Raw genomic sequence first — 26,820 nt, 5'->3', positions numbered from 1 at the left:
ATGAAGGGCTAAACCTCTGGTCGTAAGTTGCAAAAACATCAAGGGGCATTAGTCATGTTGTCAGATCACTTTGAGAACATCTGATCAGCACTGAGTATGCTTTTCTAAATGTAAATAGCAGCTCTGTATTTTTCCACTGTAGCTTTATGACAAAACTCCCTTCCTCACAAAAGAGACGGGTGAATGAGCAGTCCGAACAAGCTCCATTGATCTGATACTTTTGTCCACCAGCTCCCTTTGTTTCCCTTTTCTCTTTCATTAGCTCTGAGTGGTGACTGTGGTGACCTCGACCTTAACAGACTGCTGATGCCAATTAATTCAAGGTAAAGCCAAAAGCCGGGGTTGGAGCCCAGTGTTTTTTTTTTTTGTTAAATTTAAATCAGTCTACCCGGGGAACTAGTTTCCTGTGTAATGAAACTGTATTATTAAAGCAAAGCTTCTGTCCACAGAAAAATGAAGTTAAAAACAGCCTCCTGAAAACCTCTTAGAGCCAGGCTTCAAGGGCACAAAAAACATTTTCTATCATGGTTCCAGACACACACACACACACACACACACACACACACACTTCCTCTCTAAATTCGTAGCAGGCTACACGGAGGTTACAGTCTGCACTCAGCAGGGCAATCAACTATATCCTCTCTTATAAACTTACAGAGGTGTATTAGCAGTCTATTAGTGCATGTGCCATCACATTATAATTTCCTTCCCTTGTCTTATTTCAAACAATTAAGTTCGCTCCCTCACTGTCCTGTTAATAAATCCATACATCTCCAAAATGTCAACTTCTTGTGTGCTGTGAAAAGTCATCTTATCATTTTTAATTAGGTTATTTTAGGGTCTTTAAAGGGATTCAACAACAAAACTATATCAAAACATCTGTTTAAAAACGCACATCAAAATCACACAACTCCTGCAGTATAATCCAAGTCTTACTTATCCAGTTGTATGCTCAGTCCTTCCCAAACTCGTCGTTATACTGCACGACTTGTATGAGAGTTTGTTAACTGATGTTTTGGTATAGTTTTGCTGTAGTTAAACAGGAAGCCCTATGACTTTAATCCCTTAAGAATTTCCTCAGTGATTTCCTCTTGAAACAAAGCTTTCTCTTACAAATTCAACGTGACACAGGGGGAGTAATTGATATACAAATGATCATTTAGGGAGCGAAGTATTCCTTTAAGTGTAGGTCTGCCAATCACCTTGGCCTCTGGGAAAATGTAACAGCAATCTTTTAAAATCTTCTGCAGTTATATTGATTAAATGATAAACACGTCAATGAAAAAAAAATGCAAAAGAATAATTAATCAATAGTTAAATTAATCATTAGTTACAACCCTTAAGAGGTGAACTGTAGAGCAAATGGACACAGTCCATGAACAATACAACATGTCATGCTGTTGTATTCTAAGATCTGCTCTCGTCTAAGAGACAAGACATTAAAGGGCCAAGCAGTCATAGAAGGTCTTCTCCGTCACGAGCAGAGAGAAAATGAAGACTCCAAAAATAAATACAGCTCCACCAAGTGGGCTGAGGCTAAATGGTGTATATGTGAAAACAGAAAGAGAAACAGTGGAGTGAAACAGATTGAATAATAGATGAACGATGAGCACTTTGATTCTGAAATAGCACAGGGAAGAGAGAGGGAGAGAGACTCCGTATCCTTATAAGTCTCAACAGCCCTCCCCAGAGATTTCAGTTTGGGAACTATCCGTTGCTTTGTTGGTAATCACCGTCTCCATTAGCTGCAGATAGTCTGTTTGAAGTTTGCTGATAACGCAAAGGGCTTTAAATTTATCTTCCAGTGTCCTAAAACATCTCTTTGTATGAGCTGCTGCAACCTTGCCGTGCAGCAGGCCTCATATCTCACATATATACTCAAACGTAAATTTCAGCCGCCAAACAGAATGACCAGGTGTTACTCATGTTGCTTCCAACAGTGACAAAATGTACCAACATTTGGCTTTAAAAATAGTTTATGGCCATGCTAGCAGCTCTGTGAGGCTGTAATACTCACTGTGGAGAAAACAAATGCCAGGTAGAAATATTAGTTTTTAATCTTTAGCAGTGAAGTAAATTTAAAAACTGGACAGAGGGTGATGCCAGAATGAAGGTCTTTGGTAACATAAATCAGAGGTTCAACAAAGGTTTGTCACGAGAATTTAAGTGTGAGAGGGAGCCTATGTGTTCATTTTCCAGTTTGCTCTTGTATTTTGGGTTTCTACTGAAACATGCTTTATATGTCAAATTTTTTTTAAATTCGATTATATTGTCTGCTAGAACATCTGTGTTCACCCTCTGTCTGAACCACTTCATTTTAGTGCCTGCTTCTTCATGACCAAACCCAGTCTGCTCTGATTGGTTTGTGTTTTCCCTGGTCTTCCTATTTTTGCTTTCAGCGTATCTGCCAGGCCCATGGGAAGTGCAGCAGGTTTTGAAGCCAATTTTCACGGTGGCCAAACATTGTAATAACATCTGTCACATGATGCCCTGTGGCCCTGTGTATCCCCAATCAAGTTAGGAGGGCTCCACTGGAAATAGGCAGCCAAAGTCTCCACTGCGCTTGCTCTATGGGCCACATCATGGTCCATCATCCAGGTAATTTCATATGCAGCAGTTGAAATGTTTACGCTTCATGTCTACTGAGCAACTTTCATTGGAATGAACAGGGACGTGCCTCCAACGTTCTATCCAGTTCTCTTTATACATCCAGTACCGTCATTGCAGCCAGGGAATGACTGTAACAGAGTATTGTGGTACTTTCTACCATAAAAAATCACCAATCAAAACCTCTATTCACAACTGGACATGTTTCAGCTGGAATATGACCCAAAATCTGTGAAAAATTAACAGTGTTGGCAAGTAAGGTTACATATTTCCCTGACGTTACATGTAGCAGTGTAACTGCAGCCAGGTAATGATTGAAACAAAGTATAGCGGCACTTTCTACTGTGAAAACCTCTAAACCAATATCCGCACAACCAGTCCAGCAGGAATATGATCCGAAATCAAGGAGTAATTTACAGCATCAGCAGCCAAGATTACATATTTCCCCGACGTTAGCATGTGTAGTGTAGGCCATGAAATGTAAACACTTGCAGTAACGTGCTGGAGGAGAAGATGATCATATAAAGAAATTCGTCACTATCTGATGTCAACTTGTCTCGAAAGAGAATTTAAAATGGTCTAGAATGGTTTTAGTGTCATTATTTGAAACTTGAGCCACATTTTCATGAACATCTGACACAGTAATATTATATGACAGAAAATGAAGAAAAGCAGGGTAAGTGCGTGGCAGTATTACAAAGTTCACTTGGGTGAGGGTGGCTTAAGCAAAAAGGTGAAATTTCATGAAATCTGGTCCAAATTGCATGCTAATGCATCTAATGGTTGTTGTGACATTTCACTCTGAACCACAATGTCAATCTCGTGGTGGCGCTAGAGGAAAGGTCAGGGGATCACTAATGTCATTGGGATCCATCCTCTGGGCACCAATGAATATTGGTAAAAAAAATTTACAGCAATGCATCTGATAGTTTTTTCAGTCTGGACCAAAGTGTGGACCAAACCCACAACACTGCCATCCCTTGAGCTAAAAATGGTGAAAGGTGCACCCAGAACAGATGAACCTTTGCCCTGTTACCACTCTCATCAGTTCCCAGCTCCCTGGCTGAAGGACTGAGGCCATGTAGGACTGATAGGTGCAGGGATGGAAGAAATGACAGAGACAGGGAAGAACCTGATAATGGAAAATGGAGTTATATCAGACTAAATGACCGATCGCTGTGTGTGTCCGACGGCCGATAAACTGGACAAATATCAAAAGATAATCGACACACATGTAACAAAGCCTCTGCCCTGGCCCTGTCACACACCCACCAGGTTTAGTTTACAATGGCTTATTGGAGTTTATTGTACAGTCAGCTCTGTCTCCTGCTTCCTCTCACTCCCTCTGTCTCTTTCTTCTGGTCTGCCTCAGTGCGTGTGCGTGGGGTGGGCAGTGAAATATGTTGCTTGTGAATGTGGAAGGCAAGGCATCCTCTGTCCCCTGACAGTTCATTTAAAGGCCAAAAGAAAAGTGGCCCTCAGTATTCAATCCGTCAACATGAACACCATGTGACGGCTGTCTAGACTGGTGTAGATGGTTCCATTAATTTAAACCGTAATTCATGCCGTTTAAAGTTCAACATTTTGGGAAATATGCTCATTAGCTTTCTTGCTGACATGGTAGGATTGATACCACATGTCTGTGTGATAAGTATGGAGCTAGCCAGCTTGCTTAGCTTAGCAAGACTGGAAGCTGAGGGAAACAGCTTGCCTGGTTAGTTCCAGCACAATTTGTCGTTTTTACATTTCTGTTTGTGTATGGATTAATCCAGGCTGTTCACATTCACTGTTCGGTCTTAAACCGAAGAAAAGTAGTGCACTATTATGCGTACATAACCCATGTAATCGTGAGCCAGGAGACGGTCTATAGGAGTGATCTATGTGCTGCAGGGTGTCATATGACGGGAGCAAAGTAAGAGGTCAGGTCATGTTATAGGTGTGTAGATTTGCACATAAAAGCCTACGCTACTAAAAACCTACTCCGGATTCAGGAACGCCACAGGAAAAATTTGACAAACGTGTGTGTGATCATGAATGCCAATCCATTGTAAAGTGACAGCGCACTCCCAGTAATCAGCAATTAGCATAAATCCCCGCCCATGAATAGCCAATGACCACCATATAAGGAGGTATAGGTATATCCAGTCGACCTGTCAGTCATGGCGCAAAGAAAGAAGGAGAGAGAAAGAAAAAAGAATTTTTCCGAAGCAGAGATCGAAATAATTTTGGGTGAAGTGGACTTAAGAAAAAACTTTTTATTTTCTTCAGTTAGTAGTGGTGTGACAGGGACAGGCAAAGAGAAGGCCTGGAGGGAGGTAACAGATGCTGTTAATGTTGTCTCTGTAGTACAAAGAAACATGTCAGAGGTGAAGCGTAAATGGTTTGATATGAAACTGGAGGCAAAGAAACGCGCACACACACAAAAAAAAAAAATACAGCGGTCACCAAACAAACAGAAGATTCATTTGTGGGGTTTTGAATGAAGTGGGAACGGGAAACCAGAGATGTTTTGTGCATAATGGATAAACTCTAAATCAGTGATGGCTGTCGGAATGTAAAACTATTTAATTTATTTTAACAAATGATACGGATAACATATAGCCTACAGCAGTTTTGTATGCATTGTCTTCAAATTATTTGAATCTTAATAGCTTAAAGCTCTGTTTTATACAACGTAAATTAAACATTTTTCAAATCAGATTTATTCATTCAAATGATCGAAAAGCCACAAAAAACAACAAAAAAAAAAAAGTGTTGTCTCAAATAATTCTTTCAGCTGGCGCGTGCTCCTTCGTGGCTCCACCACCTGCTGCCCCTGCTGCCCCTGCTGAACCCAGGCACCGAGGCTGAAGAGGCTGTGATCCGGCTGTCTTTACGGATATTTTTATTATCATTATTCAACATGTAGAAAGAACGTGTAATCTATTGAGTCGATTTACATAGATAATTCACAATCATGAAATCATGAACCTAATCTGGATCTTAAACCTGCTAACTGCCAACTAATTTAACTAAATGTGTTATATGTATTTTTAATATTTTGTCATGTTTAGATTAGGTGTTTCAAAGGCATCTGTGTATTGTGTACATAACAGAGAGCAATACGAATTAAAATTGTAATTTCCAGTAGTGACAAGCAATATTTATGTGCTTTACTAAATTTACACAAGCACTACGAGTGGTCAGGAGCAGGAGTAGATTTTGTTAGTAGCTACGAAAAGATCGGAGCTACTAAAATATTGATGAATGCGGACATGCACGTAAATTTCCGTCTGCGAACAGTTTACACACAAATTCTTTCTGCTCACGTTTCATGAATGAGACCCACTCTGTCTCTGTGCCCTTGAAAGATGGCACAGAGTAGACACAAGAGTAGCACCTAATGCCCGACCTTGCGTTTTCCACGCAGTACACATGTCGCAAAGACGCGACATGTGTACTGCCCCTCACACAACTGCTACAGCTGAAAGCGAACATGAAACTGTAAAAGACAGCAGATATGTAAAGTACAAACAGGGACGCAGGAGAGAAACTAAACTACTGAGAGCTGACCGCACACAGACTTTTAAAAATGCCTGGCTGTCTCGTCTCCTGCACAGACAGGAGTTGAGTCTTGTAATACACACTTGCTTGATGGAGACTTAGAAGGAGAAGAAGGTCATCAGGGGTTGGCTGTGGTCAGCGAGACATCACCGCTACCTGCTTGAAGGTGGTCCGGCACGCTTTTGTCTCGACTCTGGAGATGGTCCATCTCAGATGCAACTCAGTATGTTTAAACTAACGAAATCGGCGCAGCATGATTTGACTTGGGGCGGCTGCAAGTACTAATGGAACAGCCCTAAAATGTTGACGTACCGGTATCAGTCTATGTACATCAGACAATAAGTAACATTGACTGTATAATAAGAAACCAAACTATATCAGTATGCGATTCCTTAACTCATAGTTTTCAACTAGCCTATATAGACTAACATTGTAATCAAATTCCTGAAATTTAGTTACGGCTTCCGGTTTAGGTGTGCAACCCCAATATTTTCAGTGGGCCCATCTGGTCACCCCATATTCCTGGGCATAGCGCAAAGGGGAGGTCAGGACTTTATAAAAAGGTGGTGACCAGGTGCCAGATCGTAAGCAGCATGCATCCAAGAAGAAGAACCAAAAATTGCAGACACAATGCTGAAACACCGCCCACGAACAAATATACCGAGGCGAAACACCAAGTGGGGTGAATCTGGGGTTGGCTTTCACTTTCTCTGTTGCTGGCGATACTGTTTACAAACAGTAACTTACAATTAATTCATAGTATCCCTTTAAGCCTCCAGTTCTGTTGTTGTGGGAGTCTGGAGTACCACTGAGTTTGCTTTGAACATCATTTTTACTTTGAAGAAAATTTCTCACTAAAATGTCATGATGACTGCGAAAGTATCACTTAACTGGAGAGGGCTTGGTTGGCAAGATGGATCCATTCTGAAATGATTTCAATCATGACGCCACTTTTACAGTGATCATACGTAAATGTCTTTAAAACAGCAACATTTCTGCTTGAGTAGTTTTCAACACAATGAGCTTACTGATGCTTAAGTAACGGTTAAGTGCAGTAACTGTGCTTCCTGCTTGGGTCGGATATTGCAGCGCTGCTTGTCCTCAGCACAGTGAGATCCTTCAGAACAAAAACACCTGAGTTCCACTGGGACTGAGATAATCACATCCTTTCTCTCCTCGCCCAGGAAACAAACACCACCTAATTTCTAGTCCATTTACAGAGGTTAGACAGCAGCTTTCACTTTTCATGTTTATATGCTGTTACAGGCCTACTGAGGAGTTTAAATCCAATTTGCAACGTCCAGCAGCAGACCTGTAATACCGTTTGGTCAAACTAGGTGCTGTGAGTAAATAAAGTGATTTAACAGCATATGTAGTAATTACCGGCTTATCTCCTCCAAGGGAGCAGACCACTGTACTGCAAAGCCCCCTCCTGCTGATGGCAGTGGGGGATAATAAGAAAGAGACGTCTCTGTGATGTGGATACAGTAAGGGATGGGTACACACACGGTTGTAATTACAGAGTTGAAACTACACACCCTGTGTCTGTCAGTTAGCGCTGCTGTCACTATTATTACCCAGTCGCCTCCACTGATGCAGCGAGGCTCTGCCACCAAGCCGCACTCGACCGTGGAGATTAAATATGTGGCTGACAAGGCTGCATAATGCTAAATATAAAGCGAACAAAATTAATGGACGGAAGTTGGGGTGCACTGCAAAAACAACCTACGTTCCCTGAGGTATTACAAGTTCGACTGAGTCCAATTACTGGTTGGTGGATGTCATCCAGAGTTACAGTGTGTTCTCAACGCCCTCCATGGGTCCTGCCTCTGGGCCCCACACCACCGTTGCCACTGTAGGGTGCGAGGCATGATGGATGGCTTGCTGCAACACAATGGCTAATGTTACAAGTTGTCAGCCACTCAATAGGGGGGTGGTCTCAGGTGGCTGTAGGCAGCCTGTACCATGCCAGTGTGGCCCCTTTAGTTTGAGAGTGACGGCTCTCTGGAGACTGACTGTCTTTGGTTATACAGCGATAGAGAGCAATGGAGGAGTCAGTGGCCTGTCAGCCTCAAACTTCATCATCCTGGAGTTCAAACTCTGTGCTGCACACAGCACAAGGTTGTCCTCTTGAGTGGCATGTAAGTTTATAAAAGCTTAAATATTCAAGTTTCCCTGAAGTTAAGGTTGTTGTGCTTACAGTGCATTATGGGGAAGGTCAGCATGGTTTATGTTACTTCTACATTATACATTCATTCATTCATTCATTTATTTTACGTAACCGCTTATCCTGTTGGGGGTCATGCCTGGGTACACCCTGGACAGGTTGCCAGACTATCACAGGGCTGACACACAGAGACAGACAACCATTCACACTCACATTCACACCAACGGGCAATTTAGAGTCACCAGGTAACCTGCATGTCTTTGGACTGTGGGAGGAAGCCGGAGTACCTGGAGAAAACCCACGGTGACACAGGGAGAACATGCAGAATCCACACAGAAGGGCTCCTCCACCCCGGGATTTGAACCACCCACCCTGGGTTTGAACCAGGAACCCTTGATGAGGTGACAATGCTTTTCACTGCACCACCGTGCCACCCTATATTTTACATGCATGAATAAAAAAAACAAATAAAATCCTTATTTACAGATTAAGTGTGTCTGCATATCAGTATACTTAAGGTTATTATAGTTAACTAAATCTAAAATAAAAACTAAAATTACATGTTAAAAAATATTTTAGTTCACCATAAACAAAACTAGACTTAAAAAAATGATGTGTACTTACAAAACTAGCTAATAAACAATAACATATACATAAAATAAAGCATGAGGAGGCATTGGTGCATAGGTTTTGAGAATGAGATGTCCCCCTGACAAATACTCCTCAATAAAAAGACTAAAAATAATACTGAAACTAAAAAAACTACATTCTGGAAACCGAACTGAAAAATAAATTAAAAATGAAATTAAAGTAAAAACTAATGAAAAACACAAAACTATAATAACTCTGCCAGGGCTGCAAATAACAATTATTTTTGTTATGAATTAATCTGCTGATTGTATTTTCAGTTATTTGATCGATTGTTTCACGCACAAAATGTAAAAAAATAAATTAATAAATCAGAGCACAAGACGGCATCTTCAGATTGCTTATTTCATGTTACTAACAATGATGATTAATCGATTATCAAAATAGATTTGGATTCAATTTGTTACATACAGAGTTGCGTGTGTGTATGTGTGGAGTTAAGGACTCAGTTTAAGGCAATGCATGATGGAGTTTACAACATCAAAGACTTGGTTTGATTACGGCGGAGAGTCAGTCTGAGGGAGAGTGGACACACCTGCTCTGCCTAAAGTGTCTCAACATCTGCGCACGTCTCAACACTTTAGTCATCGTAACACTGAGGGACGTGCAGCGTAACTGTTGTGTCTTATTATTTATTTTACACTGCGGTGTTGTTGTGAATCTACTTTCTGAACTTTTCTCGATCATGTCATCATCAACTAATTCTGATTAAATATCACATGGAAGCACCATTTATCAAGCCCAAATTATCTCCACATTATTGATACAGAGTTCCTGAGTCAGTATTGTAATGTATGACTTTGTCAATAATGTCCAGCTCTGCAAAATAGTGCTGTTAAGGCAGCAGTACGTCTCAGTCTGACACATTAAACAAAGACAAATTAATTTCCTTTCAACAAAATGAAAGAAAGAACATTCATTTTCCTCGACACATTAACTTGTTTTGCTTTTGTACAGTGATTAAAACAAGAGCAACCTCTGTCAATACTTTGAATCTTAAATTTACAAGTAGTCCTGGCAGGCCCTGCCGATGTCAGGGAGCTGGACCCAATTTGTTTAAAGCCCCATTTGGACCTGTGCCTCATGTCTGGGTTAGCGTGGCCTCCCCTCACTCAGTAAAAGGCTGGGCTCACAGACAGGACCTATAAACAACCAGCTTTTATCTCTCTGAGAGAGACATGGCAACAAAGAGCCCAGCTGCCAGGCCATATCCCCCCATCCCTCTGTTTTCCCCTTTTATCTTTCCTGTCATCACCCCACCACACTGAAGAGGAGGCACAGAAGGATCTAGAGGTGTGCTTCAATCTCTCTGGTTTCTTTTTCACAGCTTCTTCATTGGTATCCTACGGTTGTTTTGTCTGGCACATCGACTGAATGCTGCTGCAGAGGGCAGTGATATGAGTAATTTCCTTGATTTGTTGGAAAAAAATACTGACTTTTCCTCCTGAATCAGTAATAGCATAATTGCAACAAACATTACTTAGGATAATAGTGGTTCCCTGAGCAGTGCAGTGTACAGTTTTCAAAGTGGACTATATTGATCCAAATTATAGTATATAACTATCACCACTAACCTAGAGGACCCTTCATTTTTAGCCACGCTAGAAGCATGGAAATGTCGGCCTACCACTTTAGTTCAGACTTCTTTGCTGATTTTCAACCTGCTTTGTATCATAACGATGTGGGTGGTGTGTGTAAATGAACTGTGTTAAACTTCCCTCCATGTTGCCAGCGCCCAGATCTCCCTGCTCATTTTCCAGTGAAATTTTCTCTGGCACACAGGCTGTTGCTCAGACTACAGATTGTACTTCCTCATTTTTGTATGACCGCCGACACCACAGACACTAAGAGTATAAAAGCTGATAGAGAAAGAGCCGCCACTCTGTCTGCCTCTCCCAAACTCAGAACAAACAGTAAATCCAGACAGTTAATACACCAACCATAAAATGTTTCCACAAACATATTGTAGTTCACTGTTTGGCCATGTTTAAAATATTAAATGGCAAGGCTCATCCACCACTCAGTGCTTTTACTAAGCTTTTACCAGCTCCTTCAGCCAATCATGCTTCTCTGTCAGAGCTTCTAAACTATGGAACGATCTCCCATCTGAGATGAGAAACTGTAACACATCTATCACACCTTCAAACGAAGGCCAACCTGGTCTTAGGACAATCAGACGTGAACATTTCTAATCAACGCAGTACATTTTTCACCAAAACAGTGCTGTTGTTATTTCTGGCTTACATGCTGCTAACTTGCTTTACATTAGAGGTGTCAAACACACGCCCCGGGGGCCAGAACTGGCCCGCCAAAGGGTCCAATCCGCACCCACTAGATGACTTTGCACACCTCATATTAACACACCTGTGAAGGCTAACCCGTGTCAGGTTTAAACAGTGAGTAGATACTTTATGTAAAATACTGCCTCAGAGGCTTTTCCACCCCAACCAGAATACGGCTCTCTGAAATAACAATTAATACTTTCTGTGGTCAGATTTAAAGATATTGAACATTTTGCAAAATATTGTCAACCAACAGCTTCAGTAAAAAAGAATCTGTATCAGACTTCTATCTTAAAACAATACGGGAGGAGCCCTGTTCAGTGCCTGATGTTGCGTTCACACCAGGCACGAATAAAACAATTCCTGCAAGTGAATTACTGTACATGTAGAGTCAATGTAAAGACGTGATTAGACGTAAATTCCCACCAGGCGGCGTGATGGACACAACGCGACTGACGCAAAATACCTGAATGAAGTGAGTAAGCAGGATTTTGTGTCATACGCTTATTCACAAGAGTTGAAAAATCTGAACTTCAGCGACCCATTAGCTCTGTGTTAGCCAATCAGCATTGGGATCCTCCGGGGACATATGACGGTGAAGACATAGAGATGGTTCATTCATTGATGCAGCGAAGCAACACAAAATATTTTAGCATTCAAACTCTCAAAAGTAAGGCGGTGTTGGTGTGAACACAACATTACACTGACAAAACTTTAGACTGTAAATGGTTAGTAATGCAACAGATAACTTAACCTGCTTCTTCAATAGCTTCCTCTTTAGTGGGAAATTATGAAAAAAGATCACGTAATGAAAGTGAGTAATAGTCTGACAGAATGTGGAAAAACTTACTGTCGAATTTGCACAGATTTTCCTGAGGATATTGTGGGCTGTTCATCATTTGATTTGTAAATGGATGAACGTTTTCAGAAAGAACTTCTTTAAACTAAAAAGGGATAAAAAGGGGTTGTTATTTATAGGTTATTACGTAATGGTTTTCCTGGTTCAACTCACTTAAGATCAAAGTGGGCTGTATGTGGCTCCTGAACTAAAATGAGTTTGACACCCCTGCTTTACGTCCTCGCCCGTTGCCAGGCAGCCAACTCTGCATGTGTATGTATACACTATCTATTTCATTAACAGCATGGCTAACTTTATGTCGCATGGCTTGTGTGTAAGTGCACATGACCATATTGCTTACATGTTACTACATGTTTTAACATTTTATTAAGACCTACATAACGACTATTGTATTTTATCTACGTTTACTTTCTACTGCTGCTCTGCATGTCTGCCTGTAATGCTAATCTGTGTGTTGGTGCTTCATGTTGCATGCATGTCTGATTGTGCTCACATGGAAGGGAACATGAAGTGAACAGGAAGTGGGCGCTGCACTGTTTCCTGTACATGAGATCAAACAGTAAAACTAGGCAGTGCTGATCAAATATGAATCAAGATTCTGTTACTGTGTTGCCTATTTCTGACCTCAAATGTTTTCAGAAACAAATGTTAGCTTATTGTGTAACTGTTATATGAGATCTTTTGTTACCAGCCGGCCGCCATATTGTTTCGGACAGGCAACTCACATTAGTCGCCCATCAGCAGAAGAGTTTATTGGTCTGGTGCAGTGCTGTGCATTCTGGTAGTTGTAGGTTTTCTACTCTTGAGCACAAGTTAATGCCACAGCCCTTTTCCTCTGTTTTCTCTGGTCGTGTAGCACCAATTTCAAAGGTATTACATTTACATTTTCTATCATCTTTTTCATATACGTTGACATTCTATGTATTTGTCATGCAGATTGTCTATATTGTCATTTTATCATCGACATCTATTGTACGTCTGTTCAGCCAGTAAGAGAGATCCCTCCTTAGTTGCTCACCCTGAGGTTTTAAACGTTTCTCTCCCTCTTAAAGGTTTTTTGGGGGTGTTTTTCTTTGTCGGCTGCAAGAGTCTAAGGACAAAGTGTGTTGTATAGTACAGATTGTAAAGCCCCCTGAAGCAAATTGTGATTCGTGATATCTGGCTTTATAAATAAAACTCACTTGACTTGACCACAGCTTCACAGAGCTGCTATTGTGGCTTGCGGCAATAGCTTAGTTTATAAGGACTTGAATTATGAACCAGAGGGTCGCCAGTTCAAGTCCCTGTCCAGACCAAATATGGAGCGTGGACTGGTAGCTGGAGAGGTGCCAGTTCACCTCCTAGGCACTGCCAAGGCACCCTCAAAGAGGCAATGCATGTCTTGGTCCTGTTTTTGTATGTGTGTGTCTTTCAAGCCTGTGTATATATGACAACAGAGTAAAGAAACTGAATTTCGCCTCGGGATTATTAAAGTACATTGTCTTCTTCTTATTTAGAGTCTTGTTTCAGTGACCAGAACCTACATTTATCATTGCTTTCCCTCGTAAAGGAAGACTCAATCTTTAACAAATTTCCATCGCTGTTGAATGTCCCATGTTCCTCCAACAGTACAACTGCCAACAGACTTGCTTTTGTGGCAAACAAGATAAGTTGACAGCAAATTAAACCAATTTTCTGGTCAATAAAATTAAAATAAAGCTCTTTCAAACAATCACACACAGATTTGAGGCTTTTCTCTTTCCTTACAGGAGCACTGTTTCCCATTTTACTAAAGACAAGAAAGAGTTCATCATGGTCACAAAGTACTGATTGACATTCAGCCAATATTTTCTGATGGCAGTCAAAAACTTCAATCAATATTCTGTGACCTCCGTTAGCTCTTTCCCAATCATCTCAGAATAAAAGATGCAAATCCACTTCGGGCTGATATGTGCAGCTTATGCGCAGACATGATTCTCTGTCACATACCTCCATCTTGTTGAGGGACACCCAGCAGTCTGAGGGGAAGTCCTGCAGCATGGGAACGAGGAACTGTAGGCAGCCGTCCCAGTGACACAGCAGCAGCATCATACCAATCAGGTTAAAGATCCGCATCACCGCACTGGCCAGGTCATAGGTCATATGGAAGATCTGGAGACAATAAGACAGGGAGGGGAGTTTAAACATGGCTGAGAGGTGGAGATAGAAAATATGTTGGATTATGAATATAAACTCAGTGAAGAGGGTTTCATAATATTGTCAAACACTTAAGACCTTGAATTCCTATCACAGTGACAGCACTGGCTACCCACTCAGCTCCACAGTCTCCTTTGGATTATACCAAGTTTGATTAATGAGCAGGGGAGACCGGTTCCCATCAGTCCCACATCAAACACAGCAGGAGCAGGCAAGACATTTGTTACACAGGGACACATGACATCAATCAGAGGCTCAAACATGCACGCAGTGTCCAGTCGCACACACAAGACACTCACGCAAGCCCGCAGGCACACTGATACACTAACAACACAGACAGACATGCCAACACGTACACAAATTTAAACACACAGAGTGATGGACAGGGACCATCATGATCCTTAACAACTGATAGTCCATGTCGTCTCACACATCAATCATTCTGAGTCACTGGACAGTCACTTAGGCCAGTCATCTATCACCTGACTGAGTTGGAGAAGCCACCCTTTGTTGGTGCTTAATGTCTGTGTTTAATACCACGATAATCTTTGTAAGGTCTAAATCTGTGGAAATAATTATTATAGTAAGATGTGTAGGAAGGTCCAATAAATGGGTCATTTCTTACTCAGTGCAGCTGAGAGAGGAGTGATACTCTGTGATGGGAGAGATGAGGAATGAGACTGGACATGAATCACATGTGCTGATCTTTCTAAATGCCGCTTTAACCTTTATGGGGTTTTCACTGTCAGTTTTTATCAATCAGTAGCTGACAAAATAGAGTAATTTCTCATACTGTGTTCACTGAAGATGGATGAGAACAACTGTACTGTACACGGTCATGTTGTGCCGGCTGGTAGGGATGTTCAGCACCACGGACAGCTCCAAGAAAGTTACAGGAGCTAAAAGAAGCTGAAGGCCCAGACCAGGGGTCTATGTATGGACAAAGGCCAAAAATAGCGTGTGCCAAAAAATATTAGACAAATTCCACAATCAGGCTTCCACCTCACCATCTGCGTCGCCTATTTTCCGTCTCCAAAATGTTCATGAGCATGGGTCAAAGTTTCTCCCAACAAGTCTGTTTTTACAGATCATAACTTTTGTGTGGGAAGTGGCGTATGCCTCTTTCAGGCGTCGTTTGTGCATATGCAATGTCTATAAATGAGAACCCTGGCCCCAGGAAGTGCACCAGGCTTTGAAGCCAATTTTTGTAGTGACCAAAGAGTGGTATTGCAATTTCACATGATGCTATTAGGCCCAAAAAGACTTTTTCCCATAGACAAACATGGCGAAAGAGACATCTGTAAATCAGTGGATACATTTTTCTGAGGTCAGAACCCAGTGAAATGTCAATATCACGATTTGATCCATTTGGTCTGATAACATTTGGAGAGTGTAGAAGAGCCACAAGATTAAATAATTTTATCCCCATACAAGTTAGCAAAGTGCTAATCTGGAAGTCAGTCGCTCAGCCATCAGAAGTTGGTCGCTTGGCTGCGCTCCGTGGCTGTAAGTCTCCAGTGCGCCTGCTCTATGTGCCCCACAATGCAGAAAATCTGGGTACTTTCAAACTGCAGATATTAAGCATTAAGCATTAATGCGCCTCTGAGCAACTTTCATAGAAATGAAAGAGGTCCTGTATCCAGGTCTCTTAATACATCCATGACCCTGACATACCAAGCCAAGAGTCGGCAGTTGGTCATTGTCGGGCTGTCAGTAGGCATTTGTCGCCCTAGAGCACCCAAGACCAGTACAAGACAAACCCACCAACTTGATGGTGATTTAAAAGCTGCTACAACTTTATGTCGTAGTGAATACATATGAGGCCAAACAGAGCAATAATCCATTTTATTCATTTACTTTAGTCATTATACATTAAGACATGATTCCCCTTAAGTAATGAGATGTAACCCTTATCTTACCCTAAATATAACCTTAACCACCGCTCTATTATTGCTCATAGCTTCTGGACCAAAGAGCGACGGGGGCTGACTGTATTAATATGGTGGTCGAGTCATGTAGCTGGTGGGCGGATCACGTAGCTGCTCCAGCTGCAGTTTTACCTACTCGGCTACTATGGAGAGTTATTTCCTGTCATGAAGGCGCAGAACATAAATGCTAGTTGTCTGTGGCTGTAGTCTTTGCGGTGTGTTCCTGTGCAACTTTTTGGCCAAGACACAGGCGACCTGAGGCAATGAAACAGTTGGCCTTTGTTGTCACAAGTTGTGATGTTGGTCTAGTGTGTCTGGGCCCTAAAGGAAGCTGAGGATTGAGTTTCTTGGATTTTCAAAATAAACTGACACATAAAGTCAAACAGACTGGGCTTCTGAAACTGGGAATGTTCCCTGTCAGTGTCTCACTCTCCACCACATCTCCACTCTCATTCTCCATGCATGCCAAGTATCACTTCCCATCATGCATCACTGCGTGTGTGTGTGTGTGCGTATCACATCATATCTTCAGAAATCCAATTATCCAAAGGTCAAGTTAGCAGCCGAGCCCCACTGCGCTGCTCTCACCACTGCAAAATGCCAACACCGGGCTGCCAATACTGGCATAAACGAAAAGTCGAGTGATCTCGTGACATGGCCGGACCTCCTGTCTCCCAGGCTGCTCTCCTTCCATTTGAGGAAGGAGTCCGGTGGAGAGGCTGGAGCAGGGCGCCGACAAAGTGCATCCCTCGCAGAGTGAATAAAAGCTGAGTGGCCAGGAAGGGCAGGACTAGGTCATTGAGTTCAGTCTACCAGAAGTGGGGACTCTACCTAGCAACAGCACCCAGCTTCACATCCAGAGTCAGGCCTCTGGGGGAAATGCCAGCCTCTCTAACCTCTCCTCTCTCTTTAAATGAACAATTAATGACATATATAATCGCAGTCAACAGCCCCCTAGTGCTGCATATTATCTTCACCCTCTACCCCACCTGCTCCTCCTCTGGCGCCTTAATTGATTAACTGTGTTTGCCCCGGTAATAGGCTGCTTATTAGACCGCCTGATGCCGCCTGTGGGACTATCAGGTCAGGCAGGCAGACAGAGGGGTAGGGGGGGCTTGTGTGACAATAACAGTAATTAGAATACAAAGTTTGTTAAAGCTCAAACATCCTGTTGACATTATACATTTCTCACCAGGTGGCAGGTGAGAACATTAATATCAAGCCTCCAGGCGGAGGAGAGCGGGCCGCTCGGAGCAGACAGGGAGGCAGATTGCTGGTTTGGTCACGAGCCAACATCAGCATATTGGAGGCAAATCAGTGACCTTTTATCACAGAGACTAGATTGGGCGTTTCTTCCTCTGTGGCTCAGAGTTGTGTGATTAGAGTTAATGTAATATTTACTCAGACAGGGACGGTCACTAAACGTGTGCTCTTACCTCTTCCCATTGGTGAATGTAGCGTATTAATCTGGAGAGCCTCAACAGCCTCAGGAGACTCAGGATCTTGGTAAAGCGGACGATCCTCAGGGCCCGAGCCGTCTTGTACACCTCTGAGTCGATCCCCTTCTCCACTATGAGGAATATGTAATCCACTGGGATGGAGGAGATAAAGTCCACAATGAACCAAGTTTTTAAGTACTTCTTCTTAATGGTTTGAGGGTCCAAAATGATGTCCGAGTTGTCCTCAATGATGATTCCAGTGCGAAAGTTGAGCACCAGGTCCATGAGGAAGAAGGTGTCGGAAACCACGTTGAAGATGATCCAGGGCGTCGTGGTCTCGTCCTTGAAGAAGGTGATGCCCACGGGGATGATGATCAGGTTGCCCACCATAAACAGCAGCATTGTGAAATCCCAGTAGAACCTAGCAGGCGTGTGTGTATATGTGTGTTTGTGTGTAGTTGTGGTGTGTGTACATGACAGTGTGTTATGTGTGGAGTACAGGAGGGGGAAAGGAGGGGGAGGGAAAAAGACAAAAATAGAGTCAGATAAGAAAAGGGAGTTGCTGTGGAAAGCCAATAGGCACAAGAGACTTCTTAACTAAAGATGGGAAAGTGTAAACGAAGAGCAGGCGCTACACTTTGCCTGCCTGAGCATGCAGAGAGTAATGAGATGCTGAACTTACTTTTTCCAAGATTCACATACTATAATGATAACAATTTGTGCATACATTCTATATTCTTATAATGTAAGAAATCGAATTTTGTCTCTGCTTATAGAGACAAAAGGATAATTCTACATTTTTTCTCATCTATGATGGTGGAATGTAACTAAGTAAATTCTCTTAAGTTCAGTTCAGTTCAGACAACTTTATTTATCCCAGAAGGGCAATTCAGTTTTACAATCTACCCAGACCATACACAAACTCACAGGCAGAAACAAGCAGCAATCAGCAAGCAGCAATCAATAGTAGTAATGTGTCAGAGAGATCAATATATGGGCATATAATCACAGTACCGTGTTAAGTACAAATTTAGGTGCAAATTTGAAGTACTTGTTCTTTACTGGGGTATTTCCGACTTTATACTTCCACTGCACTACATCCCAGAGGTAAATATTGTAGTTTTTATAGCACTACCTTTGTCTGACAGCTTTAGTTACTTTTCAGATTTCATTTTAGTTTTCATACCCTTCCTGTCCAGTAAAAATTATTTATCTACAGATGTGTGGATTTTGAATGTTTCTGGTAAACTGAAGGAAAAAGTGTTCCTTCGTGAGTTGAGAAAATTCTCCTACATCTTCAACTAAATAAACTTTTTTTTAATTCCTCTTGGATCAGCTGGAAAATTAATCGCCACAAAGCTGAAAACAGGACTGTTTTTTTTCTGACACCATGATAACAGATATGTGGTCTCGCAGGACAGCCACGCTACAAACATATGATGATCCTATAGAATATGATGCATTGCTGTAGATTCAACTACCCAAGAGTACATAGAGAAGTTAAAATGAGCACCACCTTATACATCTACAGCAGTAAAATGCAACATTCACATTAATTAAGCAGCAATATTAATCCAAAACCATTGTATATAATAGTAAAAAAGTGATATTTTACTACATTATCAATACTATTACTGTTGATACTCTAAGCACATTTCGCTTTAAGTAAGGTGTTGAGTGCAGGACATTTACTTAGTGTGGTATTAATTCTTTAACTGCAGTAATTAAAGGATCTGAATATTTCTTCTATCACAACTTAAGTGAATTTATTTAAAAGTACATATTAAAAGTAATATGTATTTTCAAGGACAGTGGGTTAAAAGATGGAGGCAACTTTCAACGTCCTTTCTGTGTTGATGACATTAGCTCAACTTAACGTTACCCCACTAATGTAGTGTAAAAGCAAATACAGGGAAATATAATTGCAAAAATGTTTACCAACATTTGTGTCATTTTCCCCCTTTTCTTCTGACCTTATCCAAACCTTATATGTAGAAAAGTACTGAAGCAGTAATTCCTCCCTTTGCCCCAAACTGAGCTAGCTACATTTTAAGGACTACTTTGCCAAACGGCCGCCATTTTTTTCCTGTATTGTAAAAACGGAGGCGGAAAATACTGAGATTAAACGTTCAAAATAAGCAATGCTAATGAAATATAAACCAATATTATGTCACTGTGTATCCTATTTTTGCCTTTAGTGTTTACAGAGTCATATTTTAGCTTACCATTTAACTGTAATTCTCATCGTTTATTGCCGCCTGGCCACCATAGTGTTTCCTGTGTCACGCTACGTCACCTACCGGTGCATCGAGGTGCATTCTGGTAGTTGTAGGTTTTTTTACCTCTTGAGCAAAAGCTCAAGCTTATTCCTGTTTTCTCTCGTCATGTAGCACCAATTTAAAAACATTTTTTGCATTTTTTAAACTGCATAGACAGCCCAGTATTATGTAAAGACATTTCCAGCGGTGGAATACTATTTTAATAAAGATGGCAAATGTTTTTGTTTTTTTTGTTTTTATCTCATTTGTTTCATGTTTTCTCTATTTTCCTGTTGCGCATTGAGTTTACCTGTGTATGAATTGTGCCTCACAATAAAATTGACTTGACTGATGTTTGGGGTTAATTAGGCCTCTTATGAACAAACTATTGCACACCTTTAATAAGATCTCAGAAGTTGCATAAAGAGTATTGTAGTATAATTATTGAGCATATCCATCTAAGTCAGGGTCTCTGACACTTCAAACAGAAGTCATTTTCTGACATTAATAAACCCATGTTAAGTGGGTTTCTTGAGCTGTTAAAGAAGGCCCAAGGTCTCCAGGACCCCAAACTGAACATCAGGTTTAATTTATCAGACTGTATTTGGAGCTCTTATCGACCTTGCACTACACATGGACACCAAGAATGTCTGTTATTCAGTGGCAGTGGTGATGTGGCAGTGTGGTGAGTGGGACAGACAGAGTAGGGTAGTGAGGTTTGAGCCCGTCAGAGGAAGCTCTGCAGGACAGGTGCAGCGCTGAGTCATTACACTGCGACTTATGCAACAAGCTCTGACTCCTCCACTTCACGGCAACAACAATAACCGCCCCGACGATATTGTTTGAGGCAACTTTGCTGCTTTGACTATGCATTAATTAGCATAAGAATCAACGGAGGGGGCAGCTGCAGCTTCACGCCGTGTGGGGACTCGCACGGTAAAGGAAGGTGTCCTGTCGTCAAATTACATCTCTGCTGTTGAAGACATGTCTCAAGTTTAGGCTTTAGCGATCAACTGACTCGGCGTTATGTGATACAAATAGGCCAAACATGAATGGCGCTGTGACGGGGGGGTTGAAGGAAGCGCTCAAACGTGTTAGACGGGAGCTGTCCAGCCTGTGTGGTGCTGAAAGCAAGCTGCCCAGCCGAGAGGGAAGCCTACTGATTTTCTGACCCAAATGCAATTCAGGGGCTGATACATGTCGAGGGGGGAAAAGGCTAATTCATAGCCCGAGTCACGAGGAGCCTTCTTGTTTTCTCTAAATATTTTGTCAGACAAAATAGCTGCTGGATGTCTAGCTGGGTTATCGGTGTTTGAGCCGAGATAAACAGAGCGCATCCGTCATTAAAATGCAGGATCCGGGGAGTCGTACAGGCGGATATGTCTCCAGTGAGCATGCTTGAGGTTTTCGCACACTTGGCTCAAGGTGACATTCCATTACTGAGTGCATCGCATGCACACATACACACACACACACACACACACACACACACACACACACACACACACACGCATAGCCTACATCCTGTCAGCACGGCTCTTGTCGCAGAGCTCACACTACAACCAATATTAGCCAGATCTTTGAGACATAGCGGCATCTTAAATGAGGCTGAATAAGCGTCAGAGCGCTGTCCTCTTTGTTAAATGTGAGCGTGCTGCAACGGAAAAGTGGAGATGTGTTAGCAGGCCGGGCTTGTTGAGCATCCCAGACATGCTACTGTACATGCAGACTGGAATAGGATTTGTTTACAACCTTGAGAGGACACTCTTTGCTCAAGTCCATTTGCCTGACAACAGGTTGTTTGGGGGATTAATGGCAGCACGCTGCAGTGCATCGATTAAAATCTCTACAGATTCAATCATAAGGGAGGAAATTAATATTCAGCATGTAGCTTTGAACAATAACCATGCATGTGTTCCCTTGGAGTCACAGTGGTTACTCACTATAAAGTAAGTTGTAGGTGACAATGAGGACCCATACGGGCCCCTCATGACTTTCAACGTGCAACCAATGGCAGCCCCAGCTCTTACCTGAAATCGCTGTAAGGGTGGATAATCCAATTTCCAGCTGATTTTACCCTCTCCTGCTCTCTCTCCACTGCTTTTTGACTACCATACATGCGTAAAGAGAATTTGTTAACTCCAGGCTGCAGCATACTACTAAACTGCCGCTGCATGAAGCTGGCTTGGCTGCCCTGAGGCTCCGCATCCTCGGCGGGCACAATTGGCGGTCCATCCTCCTGCTTCTGGAAAGTGACAGAGTTCCTGGGCTGCTGGGTCTGAGTCTGAGTCGGGCCGTGCAGCGAGGACGAGGCTTTCCGGCTCGGTGCGTTAGAAAAGGACACCTTGGAGTCCTTTTTCTCGGGGACACCGCTGGACACGGGGGTAGTGCCAGGGTTTGCGCTCTCTCCTCCTTGCCCCCCGGTCAGGGACCCGCCTGGTGTGATCGAGCCGTCCATGCTGGCGGTGGTCGAGTTACAGGCTCCTCGCTTGGCGCTCCCACCGTCCTCGGCCCTCCCCGACCCTCCTGTCTGCTTCTCCTGCTTGGAGATGATTGAGCGCAGGCTCCCGGTACCCGAGTCCCTCCTGCATTCTCCGTTTTTGTTGCATTTCATGCTGGAAATTGGAGCGACGCTTTTGCAACCATCACCCGCAGTCGCGTTTGAAACCTCTACCGCGACCGCTGATTCCGACGCCTCCGCCCCAGATGCTCTGCTGGTCTCGCCGCGCTGGGCAGCATCGCCCGGACTGGGTGTCTGGGTCTCGGTAGCTCTGGAGGCAGCAGTGGGCCGTGGAGCGGCTGGAGAGTCCTCTGTGTGCGTATGGCAGGGCTCCTTGTTGGAGTTTCTCCTGGAACCCGAGGACGCGGCTCCCCCTCCTGGCGTAAAGTTCTTCATCCTGATACTGCCGCCTCCTCCTCCACCTCCGCCGCTGCCGCTCCCCCCGGCTCGGCGCAACCGCGGATGCTGAAACTTGGACTCCTCTTCTCCGTCCTCCGTCTCGTCCATCACGACGTTACAGGCCGCACCGGGCTGCTTACCACTCGGTGTGCCGGGAGAACCGGAGTCCAGGCAGTTCTGGCTGCTGTTGCTTCTTGTGCATTTGGACGCAGCAGCCTTCTGTGCGCCGATGTGGCTGCATCCACTGCCGCCCACCGCCTTCTTTTTCATGGTGGCAGCAGACGCCGGTGAAACCTCATTCCTGTCCATGACATTGAGCATATCAAATTTTGCCTCCAATTATCTTTGGAGAAAACCAATCAGAGACAGAGGGGAGATGGAGGGAAGAAGAAGGGAGAGGGAGAGAGAAAGGAGAGAGGGACAGAGGGAGGGGTGGACGTGACTTCTTTGCAAACTACTGCGCTTTTACTTTCACTAGTCATTGTGTCAAAGATGCTCAAGCATCAAGCTAATTGAGCCCTTTGACTGCGTGTCAAATATCATTAAATGAAATTAGCTTATGCTGCTGCTAATTCAACTCAAGCTGCTTCCAGCTGAGGCCTCAGTCATGACCTGAAGCTGCAATTGCCTCAAGTAGCTCTCTCCGAATAATCACACGGAAATAGATGCTTAACGTGTCAATCACAGCATATACTAACATCAGAAGTTTAATTACCACGTGTAAATGGAAACTCAAATGATGTCATATGTTTTAGAAGGTGCTTTCAATGACAACCCCTCTGAACTGGTGTTGCTCATAGTTGGCGTTTAGCGCGCCCTAGCGGCCCTACAGGGGTGGCACATAAGGTGGAAGGCAAATGTTCAATGTTAGATGACTCTGACACAACAGAAATGTTGAATTTTGTAGGCAGAAACATGAACAGGTTTACAGTTTAGGTCAATTTCTCTACAAAAAGGTGCACTGATAGTTACACATGTCGCCTCAAAGGTGCCTGATCCTTTGGGTGCCTGTAGGTGGGTTCATGCCCCTGAGGGAACACGCTGTACCTTCCCCTTCTCACATGGTGCATTTTTTGACTTTTTGATTTATCCCCATTGCAGTCTGGTCCTGCTGGTGTGGAGGCACGGAGGAGGAGACTCCAAAAGGGTTTTGGTGCATTGAAAAGTACACAATCCAAGCGACAGAAATTGGTACTGTTTTGGCACTGTGTGAGCACAGAAACACCAAAGATCATCATTTTCTACAAGTGTGAGTATGAGAAACACCAAAGGAGCATAAGGGGTGATCAATTAGCTGGTCACGTCAGCTCAGTCAGCTACTGCATAATCTGTGCAGGTACAGGGGTCAACAAGTACAGCAGAGGTATTCATGTAATGCACACACTGACAAAGGGATGCTGCTGCAGTCTGATGCAGGTTCAGCATCACTCACAGACTTTTTGGTGCTCTGTTTTTAGCTGCATGATGATTACACTTCCATTCACATGCATGTTGGAAGGAATCACACACATATTTAAGACAGACTGAATGCATGTTTGTGCCTGTGTTCAAAGCTGCAGAGCTGCAGAGCATCACCCCAACACATCCAGGATATGGGCCATGATAATGGAGTGCTTTGTCACTTGAGATAAAGTAGTTAACCTATTTTCTTTGTTCTAGTTTTGGTTGAGTCTAATTTTGGTCACATGTGTGAAGGATGTTTTACACACAAATACTCACGAGGGCCTGCTTAACAACATAACTGGTGCCAATTGTTACACAACACCCCTGCTACATTCTAACTTTTCAAATAAAAGTAGCATTGAATCTTCTTCCTACACGTTTCTTACCTTTTGACATCAGTGCTGGGAACTCATAAGCGTCATCACTCCCTCCCCCGCCCCTCTCCTTTGTCTCTGTCTCCCTCTCTCTGCCATCTTCACTCCACTTCATTAGACAAAACGCTGCATCTGCACCAAGGTTCACTTTAATTTCCTGGTGGGATGATGCGACGGTGTGACGCTCTCAAACTGTTTTTAACAGCTGACTGAGATCAAGAAGACGCAGTGATTCACAGAAATGGCAATGCAGTTGAAATGAGTGTTAAACAAACTCTAAATATGCTGGCAAGTGGTGGCATGAATGGCCTAGAAATGTGTTACAGTACCATGCAGGGGCTAAAAGGGTTTTATCCATTAATCAAAATGAAGAGTGTTAACCTATATAGGGAAGATGAAGTATTGACCTTATTGGTCCGCAGCAAAATAAACACAAATGCCCTGAATTAAAAAAAACAAACAGGAGGAAAAATTCTCATTCCCACAGTTTAACAACTAATTAAGTCAGCACTGCGCCTCTGTTCTGTCAAGGTCATGTAAATAAGCTATTAAAACCAACCTAACAGCTTTTCCTATTTGCAGTGGGTGGCAACACCTCGTCTATTTGCTTTGGTAACTTTGGGACCATCAGGAATATTCATTTAATTTGTTATTTGTATTCATTTGAATATAAAAAACCTTTGGTCTGGTGACTCAGCTGCCACCTGCTTGTTAATTATTGCAAAAATATTCATAGGCTCGCTGTGACTGTCTGACAAATACGATTGGCATGATGCCTTGTTCCATGGAGGTACTTGAAGGCTTTTGAGTAATTTTTATCGACATTCATTTTGAGTTTTGTCAACACCATAGCAACAAAGGGCAGACTTACACTGCCTGTAAAACGTATTCAAGCCCTGTGGAAGTTTTCATGTTTTTTATCACTGACTTGGAAATTTTCTTGTATCCTTCCTGACTCAGAGTTGCTCTGCATGTTCCTGTGTCTTCATGGTGTACATTTTGCCTCAGTACTGACTCACCAAAAGTTAGAGCCTCCTTACAGAAATGCAGCTTCACAGATTAGCCTCAACATTGATCATCTCGTACAGTATAACACTCTGTTGGGAAACCTTGTGTCCTGGCATACATGTTGATGCTACTTCATACACAACCCACCAGCCCATGCACACACACGCCTCCCAGCAGGACAATGCGCCATGCATTACTGCAAAAACTGCTCAGGAATAACCCGAGGAAGGTGACAAACAGCTCAAGGCATCAACCTGCCCTTCAAGTTCATTAGATCCCAATCTGATCGAGCATCCGTGGGATGTGCCAGCACCCCAGAGCCAAGTCGGATCCACCTTGAGGCCTCCTTGGATCAGACTTGGCTCTGCTCTTTCAAAGCATGGACACAGGACCTCTGGGGGCATCCTGTGATGTGTGAAACCAGGGCGTTAGCGGTGGATCCTTTGAGTCCTGTGGTTTGTGAGGTGAGGTACAAACACATCCCACATATGCTCAAATCAGATTTGGGAAATCTAGAGGCCAGGTCGATGCCTTTAGCTTTGTCACGTTCGGGAGCATTATGGCTTGGTGCATTGTCCTGCTGGGGGGGCCATTGTCATCGGGGAGTGCTGTTGCCATGTGTGGGGGTACTTGGTCTCCATCTGCATTTGGGTGGGACTGGGAGGAGCCTGTCAAGTGGCATCCACATGCCAGGACCCAGCAGAACATTGCTTTTTAACAAGATGATCGAAGATATTCACGTCACCTGTCAGTGGTTTTGTTGTGGCTGATACAATCAATTGGTGATTTTGGTGTGTCCTTGAATGGGGGTAAATACAAACAAGCATTTTATAGATACTCATAATTCAGATAACTTTGTAACATATGCTCTCACTTTGACATTTAAGGGGATTTTTCTGTTGATCAGGGTCAAAAAAGCCACATTAAATCCACTGTCATTTAATGTTATAAGGCAATAAAACATGAAAACTTCCAGAGAGGCTTATCTTTTAAAAGGTGCCGTAGATTTCAGTTAATGGGAATAAGGTCAAAGTTGGGACCTGGGCAGAAAACAAGTGCTACTGCTGCTAATAAGAGGCTCTAATCATCTATCAATCAGTTTACTACTTTATCAGTTAAAGGTTTCAAGGAGTAGACAAGGCTACCTTTCATTAAACATTTTGAAATATAACAAAGTCAATTTGTAAAGG

General features: G+C 42.9%; 1 protein-coding gene across 1 annotated transcript in view; it reads right to left on the bottom strand.

Annotated features, from left to right (window-relative positions):
* LOC126382555 (potassium/sodium hyperpolarization-activated cyclic nucleotide-gated channel 2-like) overlaps positions 1 to 23,126 on the bottom strand; it is a 48,293-nt gene extending 25,167 nt beyond the window's left edge. Inside the window, exons 1-3 of the mRNA XM_050032485.1 lie at positions 21,937 to 23,126; positions 17,646 to 18,069; positions 14,075 to 14,236 (exon numbers count right to left, since the gene is read on the bottom strand). Of these exons, the coding sequence (XP_049888442.1) occupies positions 14,075 to 14,236; positions 17,646 to 18,069; positions 21,937 to 23,126 (1,776 nt within the window). The remainder of the gene's footprint in view (positions 1 to 14,074; positions 14,237 to 17,645; positions 18,070 to 21,936) is intronic.
* Positions 23,127 to 26,820: the final 3,694 nt, after the last annotated feature.

The sequence above is a fragment of the Epinephelus moara genome, chromosome 21 (assembly GCF_006386435.1).
Source record: "Epinephelus moara isolate mb chromosome 21, YSFRI_EMoa_1.0, whole genome shotgun sequence".
Classification (NCBI taxonomy): Eukaryota; Metazoa; Chordata; class Actinopteri; order Perciformes; family Serranidae; genus Epinephelus; species Epinephelus moara.
Note: the sequence above shows the minus strand (reverse complement) of the source record. Positions and strands in the feature narration are given on the sequence as shown.